The following is a 12618-nucleotide window of genomic DNA, read 5'->3' on the forward strand; positions in this document are numbered from 1 at the left end:
CACACACACACACACACACACACACACACACACACACACACACACACCAGTTCAGTCCTGTGACTGCCGTCTTATTTATTACACTTCAGCAGGAAGTCTACTATATCAGTGTAAGTGTAAGCTACAGCATATCCACAACATAGTCGCCGCTTCAGTTTACCAAAGAGAAGCTCTTTCCGACGTTGGAACGAACCCTTTCCAAAGCCATCAGACTTCTTTGACAATCGGTCATTTCACCTCAGAACACAGGAGTTGCTACTCTACGGCTGCCTCGGTCCATTAGTGTGTTTGTTTTATTGTAGGACTGTGTTAAAGGGGTTGGGTCACACATTTGCCACGGAGGTTTTTACAATCTGTTCAACATACGCCATCCTCGGATACGGAAAAAATGTAAAAGATTTTAACGAGAAAAAAGGAAGAAATAAAGAGGGAAATAGATGTCATGTGTGCAGAATGAACAACATAATTGAACTACAACATAGTCGATCCATATGACAGAAATGATACATACGACGACAATAGTTCACAAAAGTCACACAATGACACAAACTAACTGAGTCAGCGGTAGACAAGCAGCTCCTATGTTCTGTGAAGCTAGATTACGTTGGAGTCGGGTGGCTTTGAGGAGCAATAACAGCTTCAGCTCCTCATCTGAACGGGCTGCCCGACATCAAGGTAAAGCGGAGAAATGTTTAGAAATAGAGCGCACACTTCAACTGCTTCTGTGCTGCTACTCTCGTCTGTTTCCTTAAACTGGGGGCATTCCAACCGCCGTCTCCCGTACGCAACACTCACTATTATGGAGCAAAATACAATTTCTGATCACATCCAATTAACGATTTGAATCGATTTATTTGTTCCTTAAAATAGAAACTAGGTCGATTCGTGATCCATACGTACGGATCCCCCCTCACGGTTCGGCACACATGTGAACCGTGTATTAATGATAGTTTAACATTAACCATCACAGTGTGAAACAACAATCTTTTATTTCCTTATTATTTGAATTGTGTTCTTCTATGGAAAAAAACACTAATATGACGAACTAAAAGTAAAAGGATAACATTTAGAATGTTTGATGGTTTACTCATTTCAGAGCTGTTGTAATGATTTTTTAGACGGTTAGAAAAACAAAAAGGTCTGGATCCTTGTAGAGCAGCTGCTATAATCAAACAATAAAGGGATCTGTATGTTTTAAACATCTTAATTAAGCTTGAATTAACTGATAAAAATGGATTTATCGCTCAGCTGTAGTATTTACATATAAGAACCTCATACAGCCACACCTAAAAAAAAGATCCAGACTATGCCTTTGCGTCTGACAGCATGAAATCAGACGCAGCTTGTTACAGTGTGTGCTCCCTCCTCATGATGGACAGAATGCTGAGCAGTGTCTCATGCAGGCTTCCGTACTTGAGTTTGAGGTCCCTGGTGAGCTCGTTCTGAGTCTGCTCCAGCTCCTGGCGCTCGTTGATGTGAGCCTCCTGGATGTCGTGGATTTCTGCCTTCACGGCCTGTAGCTTGGCGAACAGCTAGAAGACGGCGAGGGAGAGGAAGCCAGGGTTAACTTACCACGACAAAGGACTTTTTAGAATATTCCACCTTACAATTTGGCTTAGACACCTGCCTGATATCATGAGGAGTAATGGATTATCCAGATAGACAAAGAAAAGCAAATGTCTTCTTGCCTGATATTACCTGATGAAATAGTACCTTACCTACTTACTGAAGTACTGAACATCAGGCTTCTCAAAATAAAACAGACCCATGCTGTATTGATGCCTTCACAAATCATCAAATGCACATTTATGCTAGCAGTGTATTTGGATGCTCAGAATGTTTGAATTGATTAGAGGCGAAGACTGGGGACGTGTGCAGCAAACAGTGTCTTGTGCCAGAGGGAATGGATGATATGTGAGAGAGAGAGAGAGAGAGAGAGAGAGAGAGAGAGAGAGAGAGAGAGAGAGAGAGAGAGAGAGAGAGCGAGCGAGCGAGCGAGCGAGAGAGAGAGAGAGCGAGCGAGAGTAGCTGGCCCCACCCATGGGTGCATCTACTACCTTTTTCAGCTTCTTGGTTTTGATGTCAACCTCCTGCTGCAGAGAGCTGTAGGTCTCCTTCAGCTCCAGAGTCTCTTCATCACGACTGTCCATCTGCTGCTGCATCTCCCGCTCTCGCCGTTTCTGGAAACACAAGAAACGCACACATTCGTAAAGTCAAACCGTGTTGCTGTGTGTGTGTGTGTGTGATGAGGCTACGCAGACGTCGCAGATTGAAAGTGAGGTTGTTTTGCGAGTCAGTTGGGTAAGAGACGGTGTAAAGCTGGGAGCTCCAACGAGTAGCTAACCTTTGCCGAGTGGCTCGCTAAAGGTTCAAAGAACATGTAGGGACATTTTATCACACAAATTCACTTTGTAAAGCTGATTATATTTCTATCCAATCTAATTCACAGACATCGCTCCACCTTTTGACACGAAATGATTATTTGCCAATCAGCTGTCAATTATACGAATTACGCTGCTTTCATGTTTGGTTACATCAGCAATGTTAGAAGCGCACACCAGCAAGCGCACACCAGATTTGAAAATAGCCGGGCCCATTCGATCTCCACTTCACCAGAGACCACAGCGGCTGGTGGCACTCTACGAACAGAGAAGTTAAAGGAGATGACAACAACACTTACAAGAACACCGTCTCCGTTTACCAAACTGACGAAGAAGGCTGACGCGGCAACAGAGACTGAGTTTTGTGGGACTGTAATAGAGGCCATCACTGCGGTGGCTGAAATGTTATTAAATGACTGTAAAAGTATGACAACTTGTGTCTGCTACTGGCTCTCGGCAACTTTCACTTTAAACTACCAGCCTCTTTGTATAGTGGCTGATAGTTTGTATATGCTTGCAGCCACTTTAACAACTGATATAAGACTGTGTTGACCTGGGCCCTGTTCTCTGTGGGTGGACAACCGAGCTGGCTAGATTTTACTGTGGAAAAATTAACACAAGTCTGGATTTTTCAGTTCTGAGACGGATTACAATGTATCCACATCTGTTGTCCTAAAACCCAAACCTGCACCGTATCAACAGTCAGCTGGGTCATACACCCCTTCCCTCTCTCTCCCACCACAGGCTGTAGTTTGTAGTCGCTGTATATTTTGTCTTTCATGTGTCTTACTGTGCCCCTCCTTTTCCTTCTCATTTCCCATGAAGCTGATTTAATAACTCTCACTGCATTAATATGATTAGTGCCTGTCCTATTGTAAAACAGGTGGCTCTGGACTTCGAAAAAAAAAAAAAATCAAACCTGTTTGAAATCTGTTATAGCATCTGGGAAAGCTCACGACAAGATGAGGACACGTCTCCGAACCGCTGAAACTAGAGGACCCATCGTGAAGGGGAAAAGCATGAATTCCATGTTTTATATCTAAGAAATGTCTGCCTGGATCTGAGAGTTCATGTTGTAGCTGCTCTGGCGTCTGGTCCCCCCCTCCTTTTGACAGATTTCCAGCAAGCTGAGATCTGACGGGCCAATCGCAACTGTATATCTAATACGGGGCGTGTCTGAGACGATGACTAGAGGAGGGCCGTTGAGACATTTCCAAAGACAACCAAGATGGCTGCAGCTGATGAGGAACCTTCTGTTGAGGCTGCTGTCGTGCCAGTTCTGAACAAACTGGACGATTTATTTTTGCTAAATGAAGAACAATCAAGAAACATGTTAACCCTTTCAAAATCGAAAATTAACTGAGAAGTGTCAGACTAATTCGCATTTGTGAGTTACCGTCTCGTCTCAAACTCACAGACTTAGGCACTTAATGTGGAATCAACGCTCACAAGAGAAATAGATTACCAAAGTTGCCAGTGGGAGAAATGTGACCTCAGTCCCAAGTAAGAGGATTTTGTCCGTGACTACTAAACCAAGATGTGAACCGAACTGTGACTTTTACTGTGAGGCGACTGTGGCTCAGTGATAGAGCAGGGTCCTCCTTCAATCAGAGAATCGGACGTTCGATCCCCCGGTAGTCCAAGTTGACACTTAACCCCAAATTGATCCCGCAGGCTGTGCCTGCATTGTGCGAGTCCTGATGGGCAGGTGGCACCTTGCATGGTAGCCCCTTTAATCAGTGTATGAATGAGTGAATGACGACATGTAGTGTTAAAACTTTGAGTGGTCGTACCGTCACACCCCTATTCAAAACTATCCTGTCATCATTGATCAGATATTTGTTGCCTGAATGACTAATCAAGAGTAAAGCTCTTTTTTTCACGTTTGGCATACCTGTTCAGCGATTTCCTGCCTCCTCATCTCCAGCATTTTCTGTTGCTCGTTGGTGTGATCCACAATGTTCTTCCCCCCTACAAGGAGCTTACTCTCCATCGCCTGGATTGAGAAGAAAGAAAGAAGAATGAAACCACTTGAAGTCACGTTGGGGAGAAAAAGCATTTGCAACTGCTTGTGTGTGCGTTTGTTGACTCCAATGAAAGTAAATTTGAGCCTGCACTACACCTTCTCTTCAAATCAAAAATCAATCCGATGCATACTTGATGTACAGAAACACACCCAGTATGTGACAAAAATCTGCTTACCTTCACTTTGGCTGCGAGCATCTCTCCGGCCTCCCTCTCCTTCTTCAGATCTTCCATTTTCTTCTCTTTCTCTTTCAGCAGCAGAACTTTCTCCTCAGCCACCAGACTGTGATCCTCCATGATGGCCTTTCTCTCCCTCTCCAGCTTCTCCTGCTGCTCCCGCCAGTCCCCTTTGTCGTCCCCCTCTTCGTCGTCGTCCTCCGTCTCTCCGTCCTCCAGATCCTCACCATCACTCCCTTCCCCGGCCCTCTTCCTCTGCCTCCTCTTTTTCTTCTTTCCCGAGCGCTTTTCCAGCTGCTCCTTCAGCCTGGCGATCTCCTCCTGAAACTCCCTGAGCAGGGCGTCCTTGGGGTCCTCGTTGATGCGGGGTTTGTTCTTGATGTTTTTCGCCCTGTTGGAATAGCGCAGCGTTGTCAAGGTCTCCTCCACGTTGTAGGACGCCGGGCCGATGTTGGCGACCATGACCGTGCGGGCGTTGCCCCCCAGAGAGTCCTGCAGCAAGCGGGTGAGTTTGGAATCTCGGTAGGGGATGTGGCTGCTCCTGCCGTCCACCAGAGCCGATATGACGTTCCCCAGGGCCGAAAGGGACAGATTGATCTTTGTGGCTTCTTTAAGCCTCTCCCCCTGAGCACCAGTCTTGGTCTGCCGTTCACTGCCGGCTAAATCGACCAGGTTCAGTTTGCCAACTCTGATGTGGTTCTCCCCGTCGACATCCAGCTCGCTGCACTCCACGGTGATGACAAAGATGGCGTGAGACCGTGAGCTGTGCTCATTCATGTTCGTGGCGCCCACCGAGCGATTCTGGTTGCCCACGTTCATGACATGTTCGATCTCCCGCACGCTCTTGGTGACAAATGATGAAAGGTCCTTAACGTACACACCGGTGTCCGGCCTCTCCCTGAGCTCCAGACGACGCGTCTGGTCTTTGGAGAGCAAGTCTTTGATCTCCTCTTGGTAAATTTCTAGATACGAAGCTCTCACCAGGTACTGCTGATTCTGGGAGCGGGAAATGTGAGTGAAGATGTGCTCAAAGGAGTTAGGGATCACCCCCCTCCTCTCTATATCATTTCTCACCCCCTCCATAGTGTACGTTTTCCCTGTACCGGTCTGCCCATAGGCAAAAATGGTCCCGTTGAACCCAAGTAGAACTGAATCCACCAGGGGCCTGAAGGTTTCATCGTACAAATCTATTTGTTTGGAGTTCCAGTCGTAGACCGAATCAAAGGTGAAGACTTTGGGGTGGTCACTGGACGAGGCCTCCTTGGGGTTCCTGACCAGAATTTGGCCCAATTTGACATCGACGGCTACCACCCTTCCAAACTTGGCGTCCCGCTCTTTTTCATTCATTGGGCGACATCGGACCACCACCTTGACCGTCTCGGAGCTCTTGCTCTTGGACATGTTGCAGAGCAGCTGCCAGCCCACGCGGCTCGGCACTTGTATGCTCTGTCCTCCAAGTGCAGCTTTAGGAACAGTCCACCAACACAAGGGCCCACATCAGAAACTGTTGGAGAAGACACATTCAGTGATTGGTACCAACCTGCAACAGCAATCGTCATGGTGACTGACACCTTGATGGTTAATACATCACACAGTTTTACTTATAAAGTAAAGTCTCATTTAAACTCAATGTAATACAACGCTATTGACAGACTTTGCCTATGACATAGCTAGCTAGCCGGACTCTGACATCTGTGCCTCAGTTCCATACTCCCTGGTATTTACAACTTGTACTTGGAAACACTAACATCGGATTTTTCCAGATGTCAAAAAACACAAAACGACGTGCCTGAGCGCTAATTATGTTAAATGTAGTAGGTTCAAATGAACAACCTCTTCAACGCGCTACTTGCCAACGGTGAGGAGGCGAAAATGACGTTACCGTTACACGTTGTTCTAGCTAACGTTACTATAGCTGTTAAGCTAGCTTCAACTAACTACAGTTAGCTAAATGAAGCCTGTTAATAACAGGCAACTATAAACTTATTCACTTCGACAGTCAACGTTGGAATTCCAGGAAATTAAGCGACAACCGTTGTGGGTACTATGTCAGCGGTGTCGTGTTGATGAACCGTGGTTTTATATCTGCTCAATTCATGTTAGCATTCAAGAGTCTTCAAAGTAGCGGCTCAGCTAACCAACGTCAGCCTCTGCAGAATGCAGCCCATAACGAGCCCACAAGACCGGCCTAGCAACGACAAACACTGGGTAACCGAAGCTACAAGTCTGGTAGCATTACCTGGCTAACGCTAGCAGCGAGCTCATAAATCAATATCAATATATAACATATCGCTATTGAAAAATAAAAATCACATTGACGTTGGACGCAGAAAACCCATGCAATATAAACACATATGTCCACCTGGCACACATAATTGTCGTTAAAGATTTACCGGTGGCGAACATTAGCTAATCCAAAACTCCCAGTCAGCCGTTAGCCGCTGCTCATCCCCACAACGGTTCCGGTTACTGAGTTGCCAGATTCAAGCCCCGTATCCCTCTTCCCAAAATGTACGGGTGAAAATACATTAACACGTATAAAAGGTGCGCTTCTGAGTGAGCGTACGTACGTATTACGGTTAAGCGGTTACTCCAGTCGCAATAATACGCAAAACTTAAACTGTGAATAACGAGGTGGCGAGCCCAAACACATGCACTATGAAGAATACACATGCAAGGGGTCCTGTATATCTGGCAACCAAGCCCCAACAAGCCTCTCCCACATAGCTTAATATATCAGCTGATTCAACTGTACTCACAGCTGAGCTTCAGTCAGGGAGGTAAACAGGCGGTTGGTTATTTAAAAATGAGTGTGTATCACTTTATTGGTGAAAAACATTATAGAAATCATTCAAATTAAAAGTTAGTGCATTCACTGCTTTCACACAGAAGAACACAATTAGATTGCCAAACATCCCCACTTGCATTTAAACAAGTCAGCCTGTGCAAATCAACTCATTTTGTCTCCCCAAAAACATCCCTGAAACATTCATTCACGGAATAACAATACTCTCCCCTCAACATTCAGTACAGGGCTCCACACATTTTCATCAGTTTCTTTGGTCCTGATAAATTGGGAGGTGGAGAGACGGTCTCCTTTTTCCTCCCTATAATTAGTATGTGCAGGAGGATCAGTTTACTGTGCTCTCCTCGGAATGCAGGACAGAGGAAAAGAAAGAGTGAGCTGGAAAAAGCAAGGAGGGTTGGAAACGTAGGGGAGAGAAAGAGAAGAAGGCAAAAGAGCGAGGGAGAACATGATCGCTGCCTCTTTTCCAGGGTTCACCGGGGGTCAACATGTCGGGATTGCAAAACACGGTTGCAGCCGCAGAGTGTGGCGGCAGCTAATGGAGATGGGATTGGGAAAGGTTTTGTATCCGTGACGGAAAGAAAGAAACTGGCTTCAGTATAGTGAACACGAGCAGGTGAAAGTCAAGTCTTGGAAACACATTAGGATGGGATTTTTAAAGCAGGGAACAGACAAAAATAAAGTGTCCATGTCACAGCATCATATTTCATAAGCCCTTCCTCCTTCCTCATGGATTAAAACCCATATTCTAAAATTGGACAGGCCTTCACGGACCATCACGTCACGTATAAATATTCTCTCGTGACGGCACTTCGGCGTTAGCGTCCAGAAGGCGTCACCCTCGTGTTCAGAGTTCTTCTCTGGGATTGGATATCCCGGGCTTGTCCATGCCAAAGAAGGAGGACGGGAGGCCGCGGACGTCCCGCTCTCTCTTCACGAAGGCGGAGAAGGAGGAGACGCAGTTGCCGATGAAGTGGTCGGCCCGGCCCAAGATGTACAGGTCCATTTGGGCCGAGTCTGGCTCAAGGATCACCACTTTCACCTAAAAAGCCAGGATGAAATAAACAGGTGAACAACCAGTGGGGGAAATAAAACATTGATTTCTGAATTCTTGACAATTCTTTAAAAATGCTCGGTGGGGAGAGAAACACTTTCCTGGCAGTAAAATATGAATTTCTGACATTGCGTTTACAGGAAGGGGATTCTGGCTTCGGCTCTTATGGGTTAACACACGTTAACCCTTCAAATGCATCTGTAAAGTATCTCAAGAATTTCCCAATTGTGACAGAACCCATTTTTCCAAATTGTGCTACAGCAGGCAAGCCAGTCAAAATGTAGCTAGCCAGTTCAGGTTGCATTTAAGGTCATGACAGGAACGAACAGGGGCAGAATGTAAAGCAAAGGTCCCTCATGACACACTCGTGACTGCATCACAGAGGCTTTACAAACCCACCTTGCCCTTCAGGAGCTTTTCAATTTCACTGCTGTGGGATTCGGAGTCGGTGGCGATGTAGACGGAGCGGGCCGAGGTCCTCCTCGCCCACAGCTTGACAGCCCTGCTGATCTCCCCCAGGTCAGGGAGGCACATGGTCTTGGTGAGGGGCAAGGCGGTCTGGCGGTTGTAGCCAACGCACTGCGGAGAGGCCATGAAGTGAGGCCCTACTTCGCTGCTCTTCAGCATCTTGCAGGCATTTTGCTGTGCATGTGGAATGACGAGAACATTATTTAGATGACGAATAGGAATAAAGACTTTTGTTTTCTGTCGTTTTATTTAGTTTTCCGCTCTCCTTCTCCGACCCTGGCTTGGTGAGCACATCCATGATGGTACGCATGATAGTCTCTATTTAACCAAGGCCGGTGCGTTCCTATTTTATTCTGGTCGGTGTTTACATCCCACCTCAGGCCTGTGTATGCAACCAGTGTGCGAAATATGGGAGGTTTCCGACACATCAGACCCCCTGAAAGCATCAATAGCTAAACTTCGGTGGGTCTCTAAAATCATAACAGTTATTTGTCACTTCCAATTGTCACTAAGATGTATTTTAAAAGCGTACTAATGCGCAGCAGCTTTCATCATTCAAACTGCAAAAGCATTTCTTCACAAATATGAACAGTGAGAGCGAGAGACCCCCCCACCAAATGTGGATTCATCCGCCGCGGAAAATAGTCCCCAACAAATGCACCATTTCCTGCTGACTGAGAGACGTTCGATTAACAACTACGGCGACCAGCTGTTTGAGGAAAAGACTTTCCCACAAATTAAACTATGCATCGGTGAGGTGAACCAATGAGGTCGGAGCAGAAAGATACAGACAGGGCGGAGACAGTCATACCAAGTATTGAGAGACCGACAAACACGTTTGTAGGGTTAGATTCTTTCATTGGATTGGTCGACATTAAGAAACACATCCTTGGTGGTGTTTGTTTAGGTGCAGGTATTCAGGCGTGGACTGAGTGACGCAGCTGATTTCCTGGGGAATACAGAAATGCGATGTAGGGCTGCAACTAACGAGTACACACTTAAAGATATTGAGTCAAGAAACCAGAAAATATTTACATTTAAGAAGCCGGAATCAGAGAATCTTCTCTTTAAAAAATGACTCAAACCGAATAATCAATTAGCAAAATAGTTGGAAAGTCATTTAATAGTTGACAACTAATTGATGAATTGCTGCGGATCTAATGTGCGGATCTAATGTGACTTCTATGTGTGACTTCTTTTAAAATAAATATATCCGTACTTTGACAGAATGTACAGAGTACATGAGCCCGTCTGTGTGCGAGAATATGAGACACACTGAGAAAGAAGACGACCCCTCACGTGTCCTAAACAAGTTGTGAAGCATTTCTCACCCAGTCGACGCCAATCCTCAAGTGAATGCCGACGTACGGCCGGGTCAGCAGGGTGCCGATGTGCTTTTCTCCCTCCTCCACCATCTGGTCCGACCAAACCACGTAGCGCTGCAGGCCCACGTGTTCCTCCGTCACTGGGAACTGAGCGGGAGCGCCAGGCATCGCCAGGACAGGGTGCTCCGAGGGAGGGAACCTGATGGAACAGGGGAGACGTGAGGACAATCTGTCTGCTGAAAGGATGGGTTGGATGTTTTATAGTGTGGGTGTATGAGGTACTTTTCCACAGTCAGAGTATTACCTACAGTAGGTGGCGTTTGGAGAAACAGACAGTATTCTTTACGTCATCTTTGATCTTCTTAAATGTGTCTACAGTACAGTGGGGCACTCACGTCTTCATCCACTGATGTTGGTGGTGGGCACTAAAGGAAATACCAGCGAACAAGACAGACGCGTCAAAGTCCACGCCGACGTAGTCCCAGAACGGACCAAACGGGTTCCCGTCCTGAAAGGGAATCAGAACCACCCGTCCGTATCAGAGTAGTGAGACTGTAACTGCATCATCACAGCTATAAGGTCGGGTTATGGGCCACCAGAGGGCAGCATTTCACCCTCACCCCTTTCACACGCAATCACCATTGTTTGTTGACATTTGCTTTTAAATGAAGCATTTTATGCTTCTCTACTTTCACCTTCACTCACTATCTCACATCTGTCGGGAAAGAGAAACGATACATGCACAGACCATGTGAGAATCAAGTTACAATCTACTGAGTTAATCTGCTTCACCGGGCTCTCACCTTCATGGGGCAGGATTTCTTGTCCACACTCCGCTGTGCGGCGGTCTCAAAGCAGTAGGCTTTCCTCTGTCTTGAGGGCCAGTGTTTGGGCGCTAGCTTCTCCATGAAGTCCTCCAAACTGACCACGCGGTGGTAGGCGGACAAGGCCTCCAGCTGGAAGAACTCACTGTAGGGAACGTGGACCTGAAGAGAGCAGGAAAGGAAAATAATAGAGTAGAACAGCATGGTCCCACTCAGGTTTAAAGGGGAGGGCTGGTGATATTCAAAACTGTTGTTGTTGGCAACATTTCTCATGATAAGACCAGAGGTCTGTTTAATACTGTCCATCTTTTCTCACCTAGTGTGTATTTCCAGCAGGTGTATGTGGGACTGACTTGAAATGAACTACATTGTGTTCCTTTAGTCTAGAGCTGCAACAAACAATTATTTTCATTATGGATTAATTTGCTGATTATTTTCCAGGTAAATCGTCCGTCCCAGTTTCTCAAAAGTCCAAGGTGATGTCTTTAAATGTCTTGCTTTCCATTCCATTCCATTCTCCAAACCGCTTATCCTATCCAGGGTTGCTGGAGCCGATCCCAGCTGACATTGGGCAAAGGCAGGGTACACCCTGGACAGGTCGCCAGTTTATCGCAGGGCATGTCTTGCTTTGTCAGTCCAAAATTGTTTTATTCCAATTCATGTCTCATATTTTTCTTATAGTATTTGTTTCACGCCCAGCTCCTTTTCTAAAATGATTCATATGACTTGGCTGCTGTAACGCTGAAAATGGCCCTTTGGAATGAATGAAAAACTCAATCAATCTACCTCATAATCACATTATGCAGTCGCAGTGGGTAACAGGTTATCAGTGACTGTACTCACATTGGCGTAAGGGGGGGTGTGGTGGCGGTACACTATCCAGGGAGGGACCGCGAGGGTTCGGTTCAACATCTTCGCAAAGGCGAGAGATCCCAGGAAGTGATCTGCCTGGTTCCCAAAGCGACCTGAACAGTAACAGCGGGCACTTTATGATCTGTTTCAACAGTAACGTTATACTGCTTCCTCATGACAAGAAAATAGTAACAGTAACTGGAGGGAACGTCGGCTACCTCCGTACCATGAACTAATGAGCAACAGCTGTAGTTATAACCACACTTAAGTTAAGCCCCTAGTTAGTCCTCCGCTCAGTTAGCTGCTAACAAGCTAACACTGTTGCATCTCATCTGACGTTATTGGTCCAATGTTTTTAAAGTTCATATTTTTTTAAACATAAGATCCTCTCTACTGAACTCCGAGCACAGTTCAACGTAGGTCTGGGTTCATATTTTCGAAAACTAATTATGCCGATAAAAAATTCCACTCTGAATTTATGAATGAGTGAAGTTTTTCCGCTAGCTTTGCTCTTTTGGTACATCACAATGTTACATAAACCAACTCCAAAGAATGAATTACCCATGCACGGGCAGTACAAAACGTAGCCGTTCTGATCCCACGTCAGTTCTTCGGCAAAAGTCGGACATGGTTGGAGCAGAAGGTATAAAAGTAAACTCGTTAGTGTAAGAGCATGACGTGCTTGTTGTTTAACCGCCATTGTGGT

At 46.0% G+C, this 12618-nt stretch overlaps 2 protein-coding genes across 5 annotated transcripts in view; both read right to left on the reverse strand.

Moving 5' to 3' along the window:
• kif3b (kinesin family member 3B) overlaps positions 1-7312 on the reverse strand; it is a 13041-nt gene extending 5729 nt beyond the window's left edge. The window contains exons 1-5 of one of the 4 annotated variants that reach the window (XM_031876957.1): positions 7154-7312; positions 4584-6087; positions 4276-4377; positions 2058-2180; positions 1414-1532 (exon numbers count right to left, since the gene is read on the reverse strand). In XM_031876957.1, coding sequence (XP_031732817.1) covers positions 1414-1532; positions 2058-2180; positions 4276-4377; positions 4584-5984 — 1745 coding nt within the window. In that variant the 5' untranslated portion in view covers positions 5985-6087; positions 7154-7312. The other 3 variants (XM_031876956.1, XM_031876959.1, XM_031876958.1) reach the window with 3 other exon arrangements.
• A 67-nt stretch (positions 7313-7379) lies between these two features.
• On the reverse strand, positions 7380-12618 carry pofut1 (protein O-fucosyltransferase 1). Its single transcript, XM_031876960.1, has 7 exons — positions 12474-12618; positions 11904-12025; positions 11040-11222; positions 10632-10744; positions 10243-10435; positions 8843-9085; positions 7380-8431 (listed from the first exon to the last, which is right to left on the reverse strand). Exons 1-7 carry the CDS (start codon positions 12610-12612, stop codon positions 8237-8239), a joined length of 1188 nt encoding a protein of 395 aa, XP_031732820.1. The 5' UTR covers positions 12613-12618; the 3' UTR covers positions 7380-8236.

The sequence above is a fragment of the Anarrhichthys ocellatus genome, unplaced genomic scaffold, assembly GCF_004355925.1.
Source record: "Anarrhichthys ocellatus isolate YVR2014 unplaced genomic scaffold, GSC_Weel_1.0 scaffold120, whole genome shotgun sequence".
Lineage (NCBI taxonomy): Eukaryota > Metazoa > Chordata > Actinopteri > Perciformes > Anarhichadidae > Anarrhichthys > Anarrhichthys ocellatus.